At 38.5% G+C, this 22,421-nt stretch overlaps 1 protein-coding gene across 3 annotated transcripts in view; it reads right to left on the reverse strand.

Annotated features, from left to right (window-relative positions):
* The window catches only part of Rip11 (Rab11 interacting protein), a 302,722-nt gene that overhangs the window by 266,621 nt on the left and 13,680 nt on the right, over positions 1-22,421 (reverse strand). For all 3 annotated transcript variants that reach the window (XR_010859090.2, XR_010859089.2, XM_067139175.2), the window contains exons 2-3: positions 2,320-2,358; positions 309-414 (exon numbers count right to left, since the gene is read on the reverse strand). Coding sequence is in view for 1 of the 3 variants with exons in the window: in XM_067139175.2 (XP_066995276.1) it covers positions 309-414; positions 2,320-2,358 (145 nt within the window). In the remaining 2 variants the exon portion in view is untranslated. The remainder of the gene's footprint in view (positions 1-308; positions 415-2,319; positions 2,359-22,421) is intronic.

Consider the following 22,421-nt stretch of genomic DNA (forward strand, 5'->3'; position numbering starts at 1 on the left):
GCTGATCGATTACAGGCGCAGACGGTGCAACGGGAGCAGGAATGTTATGGTAGGGGAAACGTGCTGTTGATTGCAGTTTCGTATTACCGGTAATATATTTTTAAAGTTTTTTTTCCTGGGATATTATTGCTAATAATGTATTTGTTCTGTTTGTAAGTATATTCAAAACTAGAGGAATGAGGTGTATCAGTGATCAAAGCTACCACAACTGGCATAAAACACTTCGTTGTAATGCAATATATAGGAGTGAAGAGAAATCCTACCATTTTTAATAACAAATTACAAGAATGGATAGTACTCATCCTTACAGTTCACATTCTTCATGCCACTCCACTTCTTTCCCAACTTTCTCTTTGACAGATGTCTGGTACTTCTCTTTACCCAAAGCAATAGTCACAAAGGCATCATTAGTACCTATAAAAAAAAAGTATAATAAGCAACAGTTAACAGTGTCCTAACTTTAATACCAATTCTGCTTAGGTATAAAATAATGCAAATAAATCAAGAAACAATAATAATGTTATTGGTTTTTGTGTCCCACTAACTACTTTTATACAGGTTTTGGAAATGCCAAGCTGCCAGAATTTTGTCCTGAAGTTCTTTTACACCCCAGTAAATCTACTGACAAGAAGATGACGTATTTGAGGACCTTCAAATACCACCAGACTGAGTCAGGATCAGACCTGCGAAGTTGGGCTTGGAGGACCAGCACTACCATCTGAGCTACTCAGCTTGGCAAATTACGAGACAGGACATAACTGTAACTATAAAACCATCTCCTTAACACTATTCCAACACAAAACAGTTGCATCATTCACCAATATTCAAGTTTACATGCATAAGTACAGTGAGTGGACCGTCAGTGAAACGTACAAGCAGAGGGGAGTTCATGGATGTATGTTCCCGAATGGCAACAAGAATGACAGTGATGGTTACACGTGTTAGTTTTAGGAGGCAAAAGAATGAGATTTCTGGCCCCTCTACAATTTCTCCAACACTGGAGAAAGAGACCTGTACAAAATTTGATAAATTGCACTACCAAGATATACTGGAGCAGGCTTTCACAGACTATGTCAACATCAAACTCTGATCTCATTCTGGAATATTAGGTTGTGTTGAAATTATAAAATAACGCCGATCAAGAAACCCTTGTTAATTTTTAACTGTTAAGATGAAATGTCATGGCTGGGTGGGTGCCAGAAATGTACAGCAGCAAGAAGCCATGGTTTACGGCTGTTTCTACATGGAAAAGTTTGAGAAGTATGCACTGGATACAAAAACCCACCGGACAGTACTGCTCTGTGACCAAAGCAATCACGTTCAGCACAAATCACCGAGTTCTGCTTAGGTATAAAATAATGCAAATAAATTAAGAAACAATAATAATGAATTAAAGCAGCTCAAGTAACTGGCACCATAACCTACCCTACTCATTGCTATAAAATTCCAGGCGCCCACCCAGCCCAGAGTAATTTTGTCTCGACAAGGACTACAGGAGAGTAGAGGAAACATCAACATACTGTATAATGTAACATATAATGTAAGTTGAAAGCAAGCTGTATAAACATTTATTTTCAAGATAACTGTACTTGTTGTAATGGTCAGTCCCACTACATAACAATAGTGTGTCTGGCTCTCATCCAGAGACTCTGGGTTTGATAATGAAAAACAGGCCTAATGCTGTTTTTTCAGAAATGGCATAATTTTATCCTACAGGAATGGAATCCGAGATAGACTGCTTGCATCCCAAATACCATAATTTCTCCATTAATTAGATTATTTGTATTGTATTACTAATGTTTCAGATTTTCATTTCTCAGTCCTGTTTATGAACATTTTGTTCAACTGCAGTAGGTGACAAAAAAAGGAAAGAAAACAATCATAACTTGATACTGAAAAACATTTTTTCTTAGAAATCTCCCTGTAGCTAAAAAAGACTGGCTGCCACAATGTGTGATGATGCCTGATCCCATGGATAAAGCTCGGAACCAGAAACAAGTTCGTCAAACTGGGACTGACTAAGAGCGAGTGAATCTAAGTTAACCTGACAGTGACTGAAAATGTAAAGTTTATCTTGGTGCTTTTGTGTATTCATGTTTGTCACTCCGTCTTCACAAGTGATCTATCATTGTGTATATCTCTAATGTGTGTTCTTGTCCGAGTTCAGGAGAAGTTGAAGAAATTACGAGGAAGAGTACAGAAGTCATAACCTTAAGTAGAATATAATACTTATGGATTCATTCTAGATCACAATTTATATGTTTTAGAATGCAATGAATCTTCAGTATAAAGCACAGAGAGAGCTAATGAATAACTTACCATTCTTTCCTTTAGTCAGCAGGTCTCTAGCCTTTTGAACTGCAAGATAAAGCAACAATTATATTAACTTTATTACATCACTAGGATGGAGCTACACATTAGGAGTGTCTGTTCAAAAGGTATTTCCACCATAACAAAATCTACAGAAAATGCAAGGAAAGTATAATAATAGGAACAGAACATACCCATTAGCGAGTATAGTACAACATTTGAAGAATTACATCTTTCTGGCCTGGACTGTTCATGACATTCAATAGTATTCAACTACTGTAATGCATGCAGACGAAATAATGAACACATTTTTTTAAAGTGGAAATAAGGCCTTTTGATTAGACATTCCTCATGTTATATATGCTAAACAAACAAACAAACAAACAAACAAACAAACAAATTCATTAAGAGAATACATTCATTTGGGTACTCCGAACATAATACATTCTCTTGACCCCAGAAGGCATTAGTTTACAATAACTTTCCAAAACTAAGGTAACTGGGAATAGAGGGTTTAACCATTTCAAATTTAATAATAAATAATGATACTGGCTTTACGTCCCACTAACTACTTTTTCGGTTTTCGGAGACACTGAGGTGCCGGAATTTTGTCCCACAGGAGTTCCTTTACATGCCAGTAAATCTACCGATGTTTCAAATTTACAACATACATTCTTTAATTTTCAACTGCATGAAAAATCACACCTCCCTTTATGTTCATTAATCTAACGAGTGCTTATGATAACACTGAAGATTCATACACTCATCACCAAATTTATGTGCAGTGTTTTAACGTGGCATTCCTTTTTTAAAAATTAATTTTAAGAATTCCTAAGAAGGGTAAATTATTTTAATGTGCACTGATTTTGACATGACATTCCACATTGTTCAATAAACATTAATTTTAAGGTTCCTCATGAAGGTTCATAGGTTTTTAATGTATATTTTTTATGTATTTTATTTTGTAAGAGAATGATTATTCTTTACCATTGTCAGATGACGATTGCTTGAAACAAACCGAAACATGTATTGGCCAATTGTAATTCATCACGAATACTACAAGTATTGATAAGGTTGACCTTAATTTACAAAGTATTTTGTAACTAATAGTGGGTTTAACATTTATGGACAAAACTGTGGCAGTGAGGAAGTACAAGAGCAACTTGACGTGTTGAGTGAGATTATTGAAAGTAATGTCTGGCTCCACATGGCTACATGGTTAGCATGCTGGCCTTTGGTCACAGGGGTCTCAGGTTCGATTCCCGGCAGGTTCGGGAATTTTAACCATAATGGGTAAATTCCGCCGGCATGGGGGCTGGGTGTATGTGTCGTCTTCATCATCATTTCATCCTCATCACGGCGTGCGGGTAGCCTACAGGCGTCAAATCAAAAGACCTGCATCTAGCGAGCCGAACTTGTCCTCAGACACTCCCGGCACTAAAAGCCGCACACCATTTCATTTTCGTTGAAAATAATGGAATGAAAATCAGCATGTTAAGAGGGTAAGATAAGTGTTGACTATAGGAGAAAGGGAAGGGAAAGGAAGCATAAAAATGAAGGGACAAAACCTTGAAATTGTGGAGAGCTTCAAGTATCTGGGAAACGAAATGATGCAGGGCTGGACAAGGAATTCAGCAACAGGATTCAACAGAGTGTGAGAAACCTTGTGTGGAGGACGGAAGTACTAATGAAGAGTAAAGAAGTGATGTATAAGATGTACTACTGTCCAATACTAACATACATAGTGGAGACCTGGACACTGACAAAAAGACAGAGGTCAGCAAAATGAAATTTTTCAGAAGTATGATCATACAGACCAGAGAGGACAGAATAAGAAATGAGGACACCAGGAAAGAAATCAGTGTGAAAAAGCTTTACAAAAGAATGGTGAAGTATAAGCTTCAATGGTTTGGACATGTTAAGAGGACGGAAGAGGGAGACCCAGACTAACATAATTGAAAACAATACAAAATAGTATAATTACAAGAAACCTGGATTGGAACACAGTTAAGGAGGGAACAATGGTGATTCGAAAGAGGAAGATGGAAAGGTGCCATAAACATTCCAATCCACCAGGAGCTGGATGAGGGAAGTGGACAACAGGCTTCGGAGATGTTGGGATGCCAGAAGTTATTTTCATTCTTTTAGGTGCTTAAATGCCATTTGAATACCACCAGCATGATATTCAACCAATAATCCTTGCATACTTGGAGATTCAATCATCTCTGTCACATTAGCAGACTAACCAGTGATGATATATATTACAACACTAGCAAGATACCCGCACTTCGCTGTGGTTTTAAATTCAAAGGTATATATTTCGGAGAGTCCACTATCAACCAAGCCTGTAAATTACACCCGCAGTTCATACGTCAAACGGTTTTGGGGGAATGATTATTAATTTTCTTTTCCAAAACCCATTTGAACCCCACACAGAATTGGAATGTTTTTAAACCCTAGCTTATATAGCATCCAAGATGTACAGTTATGGGTGCAGTACATCGAACTGTAATGGGAGAATGAATGTTTTTAGGCGGTGATTGTTTTAAACATATTTCTTATCATCTAGGACATAGATGTAAAAATTTAAGACCGTGCCTTATTGTGTTTTTGAGAGTCAACTACGAGGTGTATTGTTCTATGACCTTTTCTTATTTAAAATCTAAAACATATAGGAGCAACCATCATGTGCTCCTCGCATGTCAGACGGTTTCAGAGAAATAAATATTGTTATCAGAACCCACCCCCAGTCAAAAACCTTTAAATGGGTACGTCAAATGGTTTTGTAGGATTGAATAATTTTGTTAGCGGAAATAACCCCATTTAACACCTTAGAGGTGGAACGTTTAAACATCTTTTCTATTTCACACCGAGGATTTAAAATAAATACCGCTACTTGGAATTTTGTCTTAGTACATTAACGGCTTCGGAGGAAGTAATAAATATATCTGTTTTTGGATCTTAACCCCCATTTAACTCTCTGAGGGGTTAAATTTGTTTCAAACATACTGTTACTTAACACAAAGGATACGATTTGAAATTTTAACTTTGTAATTCAAACGGTTTCATAGAAGTGAATATTTCTGTCATCATTCCTCATCACCCGGTCAAAACCCCTTAGGGGGGTATTGTTCGAAGACCACTTCTTATTAAAAAATCTAAGACATAGAATTTAGTTTGCATAGAGCGCAGCACCAATTTCTGATGAAAGTAGAGATGAAACCACCTTTATTATTTAGGCCTATTATATGTATTAAGCTTGTGAAAAGTGATTAGTAATTTGAGAGGTTTGAACCATAAAATATTAGACATTCAATATCCACAGGTAGCAGGTAGGGACCCTCTTCGGAGACAGCCCTACCCAGGGAGTGGCGCCCCTGCCTATGTGAGTCCCAGAGCACACTGACCCGGTGTGTAACATCTGGCATGGGTCCCAGCTCAGGGTTACGAGTGAAGACCTCAACGGCATCTACGGCGGAGAAGGTGGACTTCGGTACGGCGGGGATGGCGGAAGGGGCATACCCGTAGCGTCTGTACTCCAGAGGAGCGGCTATGAAAGGCGTCTGTCTCCATGTTAGGGGCGGCCTAATTTTGAACCTGGCAGTAGGTATAAAATGCCTTTGGGTGTGGCGAGCCCATCGTAACAATAGCCTATATGGACAAAGCAAATATGGTGCCTCGGAAAAGGTTAGGGCGTCCCCTGCTAAAAGCGACACGCAGCTCTTCAGGTGCTAGGGGAACTGTGAAAAATGGGCAACCAGCACCAAACTACATCAAAATTGCAACAGTTAATGTACTGACACTGACGGGAAAGACAGAAGAACTGGTTGACTTCATGATAGAAAAAGATATAGCCATACTTGGACTGTGCGAGACCAAGAAGAGGGGTACAGGGGAGATCCCTCTGAGAGAAGGATACAGGCTGTATTACAGCGGAGGACCTGAAGCAAAAAATGGAGTGGCCATCATACTTAGAAGAGAAATCCAAGAATATCTGGAATATACAAAGTACGTCAGCGATAGGATGATGATGATGAGACTCCAGTTTGAAAATGGCGTGAAAGATCTATTTCAGTTGTATGCCCCACAAACTGGTTGCATAGATGAACATCTAGAGGACTTCTTAGAGGAAGTGGAGAGACAGATAGAAGATAAGGAAGTGCTATCGATGGGAGATCTAAATGCACAAGTTGGAATGGAAAGACAAGGAAAGGAAGATGTTGTAGGGCCCTTTGGATATGGAAATGTAAATCCAGAAGGTGAGTTCTTGGTGGATTTTTGCATGAGGAATCAAATGATTGTTGGAAACACCTGGTTTAGGAAGAAGAACAGTCAGAAGATTACAAGGTATGGCTGGGGAGACAGACGGACAAAGACCATGAATGATTATATAATCATAGAGAAAGAACACCGGAAGAACCTTGTAGATGTAACAGCCATGCCTGAAGAAGCCTTTGGTGGAGATCATAGAGTTGTGATAGGAAAATTGAAAGTTGGAAAGATTGAAAAACCCCAATTAGGAAGAGAGAAAAGAATTAAAGTATGGAAGTTGAAGGAGAAAAGCATAGAAGAAGAATTTCAAAGGGAAATAATACCCTTGGTACCCAGGACAGAGGTGGGGAATGTTGAAGAGGAATGGAAAAGATTTAAGGAAGCACTGGTTGGATGTGCAGAAAAGATGTGTGGTAGAACATCAGGAAATGTGAAAGACAAAGAAACACACTGGTGGAATGATAGGGTAAAGATTAAAGTGTAGGAAAAGAAAATGGCATGGAAAGCATGGAAAACATCTAAGACTGAAGAAAGTAGAAGAAAATATGTGGAGGCAAAGAATTTGGCCAAGAAAGTAGTGGAGGAAGAAAAGAGGAAAAGCTGGGCCTTATTCACACAGACATTGAGAGATGATACGCAGGGCAGCAAGAAATTACTGTATGGTATCTTAAGAAACAAAAAGAGAGATCAAGTAAACACCAGATTTTTGAAGGATGAAGGTGGCATAATTTTAACAAAGCCAGAAGTAATAAGAAATAGATGGAGAGAGTATTTTCAGAAGCTGCTGAACATAAGAACGGATGACAGTCATTCAATGGACGACCAGGAAAGGCAATTAGTTGACGAAGAAATGGATAAAGAAATTACAATGAATGAAATTGAAATGGCAGTAAGAAAGATGAAAAATGGAAAAACTGCTGGAATAGATGAAATTTCAGTGGAGATGGTAAAGGCAGCTGGAGCTGTAGGCCTGCAGTGGACATATCGGATTCTCAGGAATGTCTCGGAGAATAAGGAGGTCCCTGAGGATTGGCAAAAAGGAATAATCATCACAATTTTCAAGAAAGGTGATAAGAAAGTTTTGAAGAACTACAGGGGAATTACTCTAATATCCCATGTTGCTAAGATAATGGAAAGGATACTGGAACGTAGAATAAGGTTGAGGGTTGAGAAGCAGATACAGGAAAATTAGTTTGGTTTCAGAAGTGGAAGGTCAACAATAGAGCCCATTTTCATTATGAGACAACTAATGGAAAAGCATTGGGAGTACGGGAATGATATGGTGATGACATTCATTGATATTGAAAAGGCATATGACAGTGTCCCTAGGACGAAAGTTTGGGACAGTCTGGTGCAAAAAGGAATTGGACAGGGATTAATAAAAATGATCATGGCATTGTATAAGGAATGTTGTAGTTGCGTGCAAACACAAGTTGGCAGGACAAGTTGGTTCAAAATAACTAGTGGGCTGAGACAGGGAAGTGTTCTATCACCAATCCTGTTTACAATAGTAATGGATGACATCATGAGAATGGCAAAAGCAGCATATGGAGGAAGAGAAATGAACATGATGTTATTTGCAGATGATATTGTGATTTGGGGAGAAGACGACAGGAAGGTTCAAGAACAGTTGAATGTGGTGAATGGGAAGATTGAAGAATGTGGATTGAAAATATGTGTAGAAAAGAGTAAAACTCTTGTTATGACTAGAGGGGAGAAAGAAGGGAAAGGTCAGATTAGACTTGCAGACAAGTCCCTGGAAGTAGTGGAAACTTTTAAATACCTGGGGAGTGAATTAATGGAGAATGCTCGACTGGATGCTGAGATTAGTAAAAGGATTCAAGCTGGAAGTTGTTTCTATCATAGTGTAAGAAATATGTTATGGGACAAAGATGTGCCAATGGAAGCAAAATATACTATGTACAAGATGTATTACGTACCCATAACAACTTACGGAGCAGAAACTTGGACAATGACAAAGAAGGATGAGAGTCGAATACAGGCAGCCGAAATGAAATTCTTGAGGAGTATGATACAGAAGAGTAGAAGAGACAAAATAAGGAATGAGAAAATCCGGGAAGAAATTGGAGTGGAAAAAATGAATGATAGAATAGAGAAGAGCCGACTAAGATGGTTTGGGCACATAAAGCGAATGAGCGACGAAAGAATGCCAAAAAAGGTGATGGAAATGCAAATTCAAGGAAGGAGAGGCCGTGGACGACCACGATTGAGATGGAAGGATACCATCCAACGCAGCATTATAGAAAGAAACCTGGACTGGGACACAGTGTTGGAAGAGGAGTGGTGGAAACACCGAAGAAAGTGGAGAGGAACCATATTTGCCCCTACCCGGCTACAGCTGGATAAAGGGAAATGATGATGATGATGATGATGAATATCCACAAGAATTTGTAGGTACTTTTAACGGTATACAGTCCCAAAAAATGTTCCTCCAGTTGTGTATCAAGTTCAAAATTATTCCTGTTAAATCACTTAAATTTACAAATAACTTTTTTTTGGCAATAAAGAAAAAAGATGGAAATTTGGTCTAGTACCTTGGCTGTTGTGAAGACTCAGTTTTACAACTTTAACAACTTCTACATAATCCCAATCCTTATACGTGAAGTATTTTGAATTATATCATATTTGGCACTTAAAATATCCTAAGTTTTGTAAAATTTCAAGTTCAAACGTCAAACGGTTTGGAGGGATGAATAAGTTTGTCACAAGTCACAACCCCCCCCCCCCAGCGAAAACCTCTTAGAGGTGTATTGTTCCATGACCTTTTCTTATTTAAAATCTAAAACATATAGGAGCAACCATCATGTGCTCCTCGCATGTCAGACGGTTTCAGAGAAACAAATATTTTTTCATCAGGCCCCAAACCACAGTCAAAACCCCTTAGGAATATATTGTTTCAAGACCACTTCTCGTTTGAAATCTAAGATGTATAGAAGCAACAATCATGTGAAATTTCAACCTCATATGTCCAGTGGTTTCAATGAAATAAATATTGGATATCACTCCTAGTCAAGACCCCTTAGATGTGCATTATTTTAAGACAAATTTTTCTTTAAAATCTAAGACATTGAGAAGTAACCACCATGTGAAATCCCAACCTCATATGTCAAGCGATTTCAGAGGAACTGATATTTTTGTAAGCAGGCCTTACACCCCCCCACCGTTTAGAAACCCTTAGGGGTGTATTGTCTTAAAAAGCTTGTTTAAAACTCTACTGCATATAGGAGCAACCATTATGTGAAATTTCAACCTCGTTAGTCAAACAGTTTCAGAGATACGAATATTTATTTTTTCAGGCCTTTCCTTCCCAGTCAAAATGCCTTAGGGATGAATTAAGACCACTTTTTATTTAAAATCTAAGATACAGCCTATAGGACAACCATCATGTGAAATTTCAAGCTGTCAAACGGTTTGAGAGAAATGAATATTTATGCCGTCAGCCACCCCCCCCCCCCCCCAAGTCAAACATCCTTAGTCCTAGAATGGTAGTGCTATTCGCAATGTTGTTATCAGTAGCGCTTTGTCGGGACGACGACCTGTGCACTTTTGCTAGTTTCTATGAAGTGTTATTTTTCATTGTCGCTTTCAGAGGGTTTCAATAATTGTTAAAGTCCATATTGTAATGGTAATACCAACGATGTTTTATTTTTTAATTTGATATGACTAAATTATTCAAGTAGGATGTGGTTTGTCGGACTGGTTTGAAACAAAGAGAGGAGTGCAGCAGGGCAGCTCATTGTCACCACTTCTATTTATTATTGTAATGGATGTAGTAATGAAAACTATTAAAAGGAAAGAACATGGAGATATCAAAGCCTTCACATTTGCAGATGATGTTGCGATCTGGAGTGACTCAGAAGATGAATTGGGAGAGAGAATACAAAGCTGGAATGAGGAGTTTAAGAAATATGGTTTAAACATCAGCAAGACCAAGACGGTGGTGATGAAAGTGTATGGGGAAGGAGCAGAACCAATAGTCATGTTAAATGAAGCTCAACTGGACAGCGTTCCAGTTTTCAAATACTTGGGTAGCGTTATATCAAATGACAACCTAGCAAAACATGAGATGAACAATCGAATCAATAAGGCAACACAATTCTACCACCAGGTAAAACACCTGCTGTGGGATGAGCAAATACCCATGAAAACAAAAATGACATTGTACAAGTCCTATTATACACCAATTCTTACATACAGTCTCGAAACCACAACACTGACCAATAGAGATAATTCCAAACTTCAGGCAGCTGAAATGAAATTCCTACGCACTATGATCCAGAAAACCAGGAAAGACAAGATTAGGAATGAGAAAATTAGAGAAGAAGTAGGAATAGACAATTCTCTCCTAAATAAGATTCAGATATCAAGACTGAAGTGGTTTGGTCACATGAAGAGGATGCCAGTAAACAGAACTGCTAGGAAGAAATTTGACAGAAAGGTAGAAGGAAGACGACCCGTGGGAAGGCCACGAAGGAAATGGATAGATTTAGTTAAGAGTGATGTACTGCTGAGAGGTCATGATTGGGACAAGTTGGTGGAGGAAGAATGGTACAAGGACAGGATGAGATGGAGGAGGCTCATATACCACACCCGGGAAACTGGAGATGGTTTAGGATGATGATGATGATGACTAAATTATAATAACAAGTACATCTCAAATTTAGTGAGATACATGAGTAGGAGCAATACAGAATAACATTTACACAAAACATTTTATAATATACAATGAACAGTAGTACATGACACACTATTCAGTTCTTATGATGGACATAATGATGTTATGTTCATCATCCTGTGTCCGGCTCCATGGCTAAATGGTTAGCGTGCTGGCCTTTGGTCACAGGGGTCCTGGGTTCGAATCCCGGCAGGGTTAATTCCGCTGGCATGGGATCTGGGTATATAAGTCATTTTCATCATCATTTCATCCTCACCAAGACCTGCAGGTCACCTACAGGTGTCAAATCAAAAGACCTGCATCTGGCGAGCCGAACTTGTCCTCTGACACTCCCGGCACTAAAAGCCATACGCCATTTCATTTTCATCTTCCTCTGTATCAGACTACTGTCAATCGGGTATAAAGTCCGAATCTAGGCCACTGTCACCTCCTTCAAAATCGTAATCTAGTTCAACATAGTCTATTTCTCTTTTGTCATTGGAAAGTTCAACAAGAATATTCTGGATTCCTTCCTCCGTGAGATGTCCATCCATTTCAGACTGTTGACCACATACGAAAAACCTAAAACATATACAGTAGATACAGAGTCCCAGTGTATATTTCCACACAACTATTAAGTGAAATATTCCACTTTACGTAATTAAATGCAAACTACACAGTGAGCAATAGTAGCAGTTCATCTTGGAGACCAAAGAAGTAGTAAACGTTTATATGTAGAGCTTCATATCGACGACGACTATGATTTTAGAAACTGATCCTAAACAATACTTACCTCAACTTTCTGTCCACTCTCTCTGCTGGCAGGAAGGAGGCTAAACATTGCGCTAGGCACTGCCAGGTGTACGTGAGGATAGAATAAAAGGGAGAATTGAGGGGAAGCTTAAGTGTATCACGTGCTCGTCGCGGAGGCGAGCGCTAACATTCTAGGGTTAGGGATGTATTAATTTAAGACCACTTCTTATTTAAAATCTGTTATTTATAGGAGCAAACATCATGTGAAATTTCAGCCTCATATGCCAGTCGATTTCAAAGATATGAATATTTGAGTGTTTAGGCCTCACTCTCACGGTCAAAACCTCTCAGGGGTGTATTTTAAGACTACTTTTTAATTTAAATTCTAAGACATATAGGAACAACTGTCATGTGTAATTTCAAACATGTATGCGAAATTGTTTGAGAGAAATGAATATTTATGTTGTCAAGACCTCCCCCTAGTCAACCCCCTCCCCCATAGGGATGTATTGTTTTAAGATCACTTCTTATTAAAAACATATAGGACAATTTCAAGCCCATATGTCAAACGGTTGGAGAGAAATGAATATGAATGTAGTCAACCCTGCCCCCAATCAAAACCCCTTAGGGTGGAATTATTTTAAGATCACTCATTATAGAAAGTCTAAGATGTACAGGAGGAGCCATCATGTTAAATTTCAACCTTGTATGCCAAACGGATATTCTTGTTTTCGGGTATTAACCCCCATTTAACCTTTAAAGGCTGAATTTCTTCTAAACTTGTCTTATTTAACATCTAGTACATAAGAAGCAATCATTGAGTGCAATTTCAACATTGTCTGGTTAATGGCTTCGGAGGAACGAATATTTCGGTTTTTAAGATTTTATCCCCGTTCCATCCCCTTAAGGGTGGAATTTTTTGAAACCATTCCTTAGTGGGGGCCTATTGCCTTTTATATACAGGCCCATAGATATATACCAATTTTCACGCCTGTAATGTCTTCAGTTTTAGAGATATAAGTATCCTCATAAAAAGAATTCAACTCCTCCTCCACTTCTTTTACTCTCTCCCCCCACAAAGTGGATTTTTAGAAGAAAAAAACAGGTTTCTTTATTTTTAAAGGAGATTGCAAATATCAATTTTCACGTCTGCAACATCTTCATCTTTTGAGATATACGTATCCTCATAAAAATAATGCAATCTATTTCACACACCCTTCCTCCTTAAGCCTCATAAGTGGGTTTCTCGAAAACAAAAAATATATGTATTTATTTTTAAAGGTTATTCCAAACATCAAAATCATGTCTGTAATATCTTCAGTTTCTGATATACAAGTATCCTCACAAAAAGGATTGAACTCCTTTTTCACCTCTTTTCACCCCACTTAAGAAAATTTTCAGAAAATAAAAAAATACGAGTTTGCTTTTAAAGGAGAATCCAAATACCAATTTTGACATCTCTAAACTGTTAAGTTTTTGAGATATAGATATACTCATTTAAACAATTCACCACCCTTTCACTTCCTTAGCGACGGAAATATCCAAAAATCCTCTCTCAGTGAGCACCTACACTGTAATATAAATGTGTCCCCAAAATTTCAATTCTTTCTGTCCAGTAGTTTTAGTTTGGTGACGATGAATCAGTCAGTCAGTCAGTCAGTCAGGACATGTTCTAATATAGATTATGTAGAAGCAATATCTTACGAAAATGGTTTCATGAATCACAGCATTGTAATATGTATACAACAGATAACATGGTTAAATGCAGTCCTAGATAACAAAAGTATGTAAGTTTCCACAGGTGGAACTCAATTACTCTACATGATATAGAAGAAACATATATGACTAGTTTTAAGCCTTAGGTATCGTCTACCTAAACAACGTCTAAATCATTCACGATCTTCCATTGCATAAACAATGTTCAGTCGATGTTTAAATAGACATCCCTTAAAGTTTCAATTTTGGTTTGAAAATGGAGACTGAAGTATCTTTCATGTAACTCTTTGCTTGTCGCAACCAATGAAATTCGTCGGTGCGCGCGCCGAACGCCAGTCAGCTGTTTGTCTTCCTACACATTACTCAAATATGGCTGAGCATGACTTGCCCACAGATAAGAGTATCGCTTTCGGTGCAAATTAAAAATCTCATAATATTATCGACACTACAGCTATATGATTTTTCACGAGAGTTTAATCCTGATGTAAACAAATAGGCGGAGCACCTTGGCTTTGCACGTGGACACAGACGTAGTTGATTGGAGAAGCAACCGTCGTACTCACTGGACTGTATGCGAGCTCGAAGAAAATTAGTAGGTGGCATTAATTTAATTTTATCTTAGTTTATTACATTTAGATAGTCTGAAAGAGTACGTAATCAAAGTAAAATATGGTTGTCATATATACCGGTGTGTATCTATAATTTTTTTAAATTAAACAGTGATTAAATAACGAGATATGAAGGCAGAAGGCGTGGTGTAATGCAGGAAGTCTTCTCATAGCGAGGGAAAGTCCCAAGCTGTACAGCGTGGAGATAAGGTGTTGCATCTTGCAGCAGCTGTAAAGTGTCAGTATTCACAGTGAGAGAAATGGAGCAAGAGGTGCTCTAGCCTACGATAGCTTTCTTTAATATTCAGAAATGAATAAATAAATAACGTAGGCCCTAATCTTCAGCAGTAGATCTCCCTTTAGACCCCTCTGTTTAGTTTCGCACAGCTCAAAATCTGTTCCTCGTCTATTTTAGGTAATATGCTCAGCACTGTATGTCCGAACACGAGACATTGACGGGGCGGAGGTCGATAGTACACGCTCAGCGAATCACAACTCTTTCTTTGGCTGAGGCGTGGACATGCCTTGTTTACATCAGGATTAAACTCTCGTGAAAAATCATATACACGCCACCGTACGGGGAAGGGTAGCTTTCATTATAATGTTACAGTGAGTGTAATCTACTCATAAATACGGTAGCTTCGACGAAGGGAAGATGAAGCAATAGTAATGTGTAACCGAGTGTGTTGTACGGGCCATATAGATGTAGCTTGCATTCTGGAGATCGTAGATTCGAAACGCATCATCGACAGCCGTGAAGATTGTTTTCCGTAGTTTCCCCATTTTTACACCAGGCAAATACTAGGGCTATTATGGCCATAGCTCTTCTTCCCCAGTCCTCTTTAAACGATAATCACCACCACTTGCCTTTTCCTATCTGATAGTTACCGAAAACCTATGCGATTATACATGTAAAAATCCCATACAACCTACTTTTTAGTTTTCACTATTATGTGTGTTTACTTGGCAGTAAATATAAGTGAATCTCTCCCGGTTGATGTATGTGACAGCCCTCAGACGATCGGGACACGTAATTGTGATATGTATGTAGTCGAAGTGACCTATAATTCGATGGAAATTACCCCATGTATATAATAAAATATATCGATTGCCAAGAATTGTATTCAAGTTGACAGTTACCGGCCTGTCACTTTGTCAGTCTCAAGAAACAAGTCTCTCGTAAAGCGGAACCTTATTTTTTTATCATCTCCCCGTGCATGTCAAACGAATTGCTGCGATTTAGCAGCGGGCGACCCACAGAGAGGCCGTCGGACTAACCTTTCTTCCCGGAATCGTCTCAACATAATACAAATTACATATTTCACGGTACATAACCTCTGATTGTGATTCACTCCTGTCATTTGAGGTTAAACAGTGCTCTCGGCAGTGTTTAAACATGACTGGTTGAACATCGGTTTTAGACAGTGTCTAAGTGATAAATAACGTCTCTGCAATGCGGCAGCCATACTTAGGCATTGTTTAACCGTAGACATCGTCTAAATGCCGTTTCTGCAATCGGCCCATACACATCACACAGTATTGCTAATGGCTTTACGTTGCACTGACATAGATAGGTCTTATGGCGACAATGGGATAGGAAAGGCCTAGGAGTTGGAAGGAAGGGGCCGTGGCCTTAACTAAGGTACAGCCCCAGTATTTGCCTGGTGTGAAAATAGGAAACCACGGAAAACCATCTTCAGGGCTGCTGACAGTGGGATTCGAACCCACTATCTCCCGGATCCAAGCTCACAGCAGCGCGCCTCTAACTGCACAGCCAACTCGCCCGGTCATCACACAGTATTAACAGAATCCCAGGCAGTTTTCAGATGTGATTACCTTTTTCATATAATTTCTTACCTTCTTCGATCATTCCTAGTACCCTGCTGCCAATGATCCCACAGCACAATCAACCATGCCTTCTACTTTCAAGTCTGTTACAAATAACATATCCCAAGAGTCCACCCACTTTCATTCCCATATAGCAAGTTTGCAGGCATTCCACTGTAATGGGTGTTAATTTACAGCTGAACACTTAAAAAGATAAATTTGGAGAATGAAATAACTGATCAAAATCTCATTAACTGCAAAAGATAGCTCTTACTTTTGTATATACTATAGGCCCTTATTTTCTGAAATAAAACTTTTCCCAGTATTTTAAATATTAAAAACCATACTGTATCAGGTGTTACACAAACGCAACCCACTACTTGAGGTAGATGGTGAAAATTAATAAACTCTGTAAGATGACAGCTAATACAAACTTGAAAATTTGAGACCAAAGAAACTCTAGAGGAACTAAACATATTATTAAAAAAAAAGGACAATCACTGTTTTTTCTTGTTATTTCACTATTGTGAATGTAACGGGTGTTGCAGTTGACAGAAAACATTATAACTGAGCAAAATTGGCAAAATGCTTTTAAGATTAAAGGAGATAAGAGTATATAAGGACAAACTGAAGTAAGATTGTTTATTTTCTTGCTAGTGGCTTTACGTCGCACCGACACATATAGGTCTTATGGAGATGATGGGATAGGAAAGGGCTAGAGTACAGCCCCAGCATTTGCCTGGTGTAAAAATGGGAAACCACGGAAAAACCATCTTCAGAGCTGCCGACAGTGGGATTCGAACCCACTATCTCCAGGATGCAAGCTCATAGATGTGCGCTCCTAACCACATGGCTAACTCACCCAGAATTGTTTGTTTAAATGAGTAAATTGGGTATTAGGGCTTGTGAAAAAATTTAAAGACTTCGTAAAAATTATTATGACACTCTTTGTATTTTTAAAGATAAAAAGATTAAGTGCACGTTAGAATCATATTTATAATTAGAGAGAAACTTAAGAAAAAATCTAGAACTAATATTGCTACAAATTCTACTTTTTAAATTTTGAAACCTCAAAAGCTGCACGTAAACTTTAATAATAATGAATTTTTAAACGATGTTCATCACTAAATACAGCTATTTATAATATGTACTGTTCATATAGTTAAACATACGACTAAATTCGATAGTTTAAAAAAACATGCCAAGTTGCTCCATCATGGAATCAATGTTTGTCTGAAAACACACTGATGTACCGTAAAGAGAATTTTGTCCATGAGCTACAGTAGCTTCTTTCATACAGAATACCAGTAATCATAACTGTGAGCTCACTGCATTAGCTTTGCTCCTGCTGGACACAATTTTTCTTAATATACTACCATCAGGAGGGAATACACATCCTAAATACCTGAAATGATCTGCAGCACTACTAGGCCTAATTGCAACTTTCATTTCTATTTGTGCTTAGTACCGTAATAACCTACTGTAATAATGATATGTCTGAACGTAGTTTAAATATTATTGTAGAGTATTATAGTAGGTATCTTATTATAAATTAGTGTGTTTATTCTATTACTGTGAAATACTTGTGTGGTATAGGATCTGTAGTATCTATAGTATCTGTGGTATCTGTATTAGGCCTAATTCTTGTGTATTACATTTGGTTTTCAGCAATTAATAGCAATTTTCATTCTCTTAGGGTGTTGTAGAAAAAAATGTTTGTACAACTACATAGTATTGTAGTGTAGTAGTAGCCTATATTAGGCCTTATTACCTTATTGTCATGTGATCTTTGTGAACTATCCTAGACAATATTTCTTTACTTTCATTTTTATTTTGCACAGAACAAGTAATTTTTGTTTTCTTTTCATTATTCCATAAAGAATGGCTAAGGAGTGCAAGTGTAGGAACTGTGGGTGTGGCCGGGCATTAACCTTTAATTAGTCGCTAACGGAGATTTCCTCCGGGCCGATTACATTTTGCAAGGTACTGAACTTCCCAGTCGAACTGTGGGTCTCGTCATCCCTATACTTTTCCCCTTGTTCATTTGGACTAGTCATGTCAGCATTTTGGCGCGATCGTGCGTCCTGTGTGCGAGTGCGGGATCATTGTTGTGAAAAGTGACATCGCCTGGACGTTTCCTCCGTGTGCGATTAAATTACCTTATATTTTAGTGCATACCCTTTTTGATTTTGGAGGTCGATGACCTTGTCTTGTTCCTTTAAATTTATTTTAGAAAAATATTTCATATTTACCGGGCGAGTTGGCCGTGCGGTCGGGGGCGTGCAGCTGTGAGCTCGCATCCGGGAGATAGTGGGTTCGTATCCCACTGTCGGCAGCCCTGAAGATGGTTTTCCGTGGTTTCCCATTTTTACACCAGGCAAATGCTGGGGCTGTACCTTAGTTAAGGCCACGGCCACTTCCTTCCCATTCCTAGGCCTTTCCAGTCCCATCGTCGCCATAAGACCTACCTGTGTTAATGCGACGTAAAGTAAAATAGAAAAAAAAAAATTATTTCATATATCATCGTAGGTCAGGGATGGCGAACCTTTTCCAACTGGTGTGCCATTCCAGGTCTGGTTTATTATTCTCAACTGTCTACTGTGCCACCTGCTATTTTCCTTTAAGGAATGGCTACAACTGACCCCAACTCCCACCGACGTACTTTCCTAATTCCAAAGTATGTTTCATAATATGGTATTATTTATTTATTTATTAGATATAAGTATTACTTTTGATTGTATGTTCCGTGGTTGTAATTTGCAAATACTGCAACAATACATTTTTGCAAGTTTAAAGAATACCTAACATTATTTGTAAAATATATATACAGTAAGACGCACCCATTGTAACACACATCCTCATTAAGTATTATTAGATATAAAAATCAAAAATACTGATATTGCCAATGGACTTCAAGTGAAATATCGTTCTCACATGTAGTGTGAAACTTGTTGCTGAATCTTAGTAACCATGTCATTTGTGTTAGGTTCAAAACTTTTCGTCTTCAGTAACACACACGATGCACGTAGTTCTGAACCATGATGGTTTCTAACCATTGACTTCACAAAGTTCTTTTTAGAAAATAGCTGCTTGCAGGAGTATGATGACCCAAACAAAGTAAGTAGCGTTGTAGCAAGTTTCTTCATAGCTGAAAATTTGTTTGTGAGAGGCTGTTCCACTGTTCAAGTATAAAGTTCTCCGGCTTCTGGAGAGAGTGTTCACCGTCAACAGCACACTCAATTTTTATCAATACTTCACCAAGTTGTACAAATTTGTTCACCCATGTACTGCTTTCTTGAAACTCAATCAACTACGTTTCTAAATGGTCAATAACCAGTCAAAAGAAAAAGACCTTAATATCACTCATCTGTACAATATGAGGTTTTGAAATAAAGTGCAATGTTTTCTCCAAATCTCAAAATGTGGAAAATCTCTTGGACACTGCTTGTTTTGAATTTTGTACGACGTCCACATACTTCATACAAATAATTTTTTGTGTCTTCAAAAGTTAACTGAACTGCAAAATTTGACATCAATTCAAGTTGCACTTCAAGAGAAGGTAAGTGCTTAAATGTCTTTGTTTCAACATCCCTGATGAATACTTCAAGTTTTCTTTGAAATGATTTTATGATTTCAAACAATCTATCTGCAGTATGTCCCTTTCCTTGCAGGTCCTTATTCACATCACTGTACATTACTGCAAAATCATAGAGAAACATTAAATCACACAGCCAAAGAGGGTCCATGAGTTCCGAAAATTTGTCCTGTTTTCTGTCATGAAGAAGCGAATTTCGACAAGAGCTCGACAAATCTCTGGAGTACTTGCCCATGATTCAGCCAGCGAACATTATTGTACATTAAAAGTCCGCCATATTGAGATTTCACTTCGTGTAACATCTTCGAGAGCTGGCGATTATTTAGAACACGTGCAGATATGAAGTTCCCAACAGTTACCAGCGAGAGTACACTTTCAAAAGACTTCATACCTTCTTTCGCACAATTGGTGTAATAAACAATAGAACTGTAAAATTGGGTGTTTAACTTCTTCTTTAATTCCACAAGCCCATAATGAATACCTATTATTCTTGGGGCAGCATCAGTTGTGAGGGACACAATTTTCTGCAAGTCAAACCCAATTTTTAATACAAGTTCTTGCTTCCCTTCGTTCAATGTATCTTGCGCTGTTTTCGTAGTTCGTAAGTTCAGTAAATTAACTAATTCCTCCCTCATCACATTTCCACAAGGAAATCGGACAAAAACAGCTAACCTTGCTTGTGAGGTCACATCCGAGCATTCACCACGACATACTGATTACATTTGGGAGTTATCCAAATCAGCTTTCAATTGCTCCAAAACATCTTCACTCATTCTTTTTATTCTATCCTTGACAGTATTTCTGCAGGTTGGTATTTCTTTAATTCCGTTAATTATTGTTTCTTACGAAAATCTTCAAATAATATGTCAGGAGACAATAAGAAACCCTCCTTCAAGAACTCACCGTCAGAAAACTGTTTCCGATGCTGTACTATGCAGTGAGACAGGTGGAAACTAGCCGTACTGACATTATTCCTTGGCCTGAAAGATGATACAAAAGAACTAGATTGTTTTGTGTATTGTTCTACTTTTTGTGAAATGAACTCTTCTTTCTTCATTTGGCATGGAACATCTGAATGATTTGTCTCGAAATGGCGCTTTACATTAAATGTCCGGGATACAACTGTTTCCGAACACAGGCAACACGAAGCTTCATTGGTCCATTCTATAACTCCGAATTCCCTTGTCCACTGTTCTTGAAAAATCTGGTCACTATCTTCGTTAAGTTCTTTTCCGCACTGAAAGCATGTATACGACATCCGTATACAAAACCATCAGAGAACGATATTCAATAAACAGTTACACACAACGAATAATCACGCGCTACTGGTTACCACACACAGGTCGAACTTCACTGATTGACTGACTGACGTGCAAGAGTAAAGGGCTCGCTGGCCGCATCTGACACTTATCAAACTAGACTTCCGGACCTGTCAGTGTTTGCCATATTGCACGTCGGAATGGTACTAGAATTTGGATTTTTGATATTTATTTCTTTACACATGAACACTATGATTATGCGATGTACGAGATTTGTACAGTCCATAGTACAAGGCGCATACAAAAATGTTAAGATGGTCATATGGCGTGCCACCGAAATCATGTTCACGTCTCGCCTAATGACACGCGTGGCATAGGCTCGCCATCCCTGTCGTAGGTAATGGCGAGTCTCACGAATGTAATATCATAAGATCATTCGACATAGTTAAGGTCTACAGTATTCTGCTTTTAGAGCAAACAAACTGTGTAAAATTAACTTACAAGTACTTACAAGGGTAAATTATATCGAAGAATACTGCAAACGAACATGCCAAAACATCTCAAACGACGAAAATGATGCGCATTTTAACCCCGGAGGTTACCACCGTGCGCGAGTAGTAACATAATAATTCTTGCGCGACTAGACAAGGGTCAAGGAGTATGAGGGAGGAGTTGGAGAGTTTGAGGGACATAAGTAGGATTCTCTCAGGACAGGAAGGAAAGTAGGCCTAGCTCAAAAAAAAAAAAAAAAAAAAAAAAAAACCAGGATAAGTTGGTGTAAAAGAGGAATAGAAATGGGGGAACTGTAGAAGACAGGTGGTCGAATGTTTTAAGGGTAAGGAGATTGCAGGCTAAGGGCTCTATTCACGATCAGAATTCAGGACAGGTGTCTGTGAGAAATCTGTACAAGTCACTGTAGGTAGAACAACTGAGGAAAGATGAGGAAGAGGGAACTGTTGCTGAGAAGTGTGGAAGTAGGAGGAAGGGAAAAGGTAGGAAAGAGAAATGTGGAGTAGTGGATAGGAAAAGACAAGTGGAACAGGGTCATGGGATGGAGAAAAGGGAGGAGGAAGTAGTTCTGCAGTTGTCAGGAAATATAGGGCTGACCAGGAAGGGAGGGGATCAAATGAGGTGGGTAGGGTTGAGGCTCTGGTCATGGAGTATTCCATGGTTAGACATGTGGGGAAAGTGTGTGGGGGAAAGGGAACCAGGGTAATGTGTTATCCAGGAATTGGGTTGAGGCCGATGTTGAGGAAAGTAGACGAGAAGGAGGAGGGAAAGGAGAAGGTAGTAGTGTTTCACGTTGGTACTAACAACATAAGACAAGCAGGTATAAGTACCAATATAGTTGGGGATGTGTGGGATCTGGTAAATGCAGCACGGATAAAGTTTAAGGAAGCAGAGAT

The sequence above is a fragment of the Anabrus simplex genome, chromosome 2, assembly GCF_040414725.1.
Source record: "Anabrus simplex isolate iqAnaSimp1 chromosome 2, ASM4041472v1, whole genome shotgun sequence".
In the NCBI taxonomy this organism is placed as follows: domain Eukaryota; kingdom Metazoa; phylum Arthropoda; class Insecta; order Orthoptera; family Tettigoniidae; genus Anabrus; species Anabrus simplex.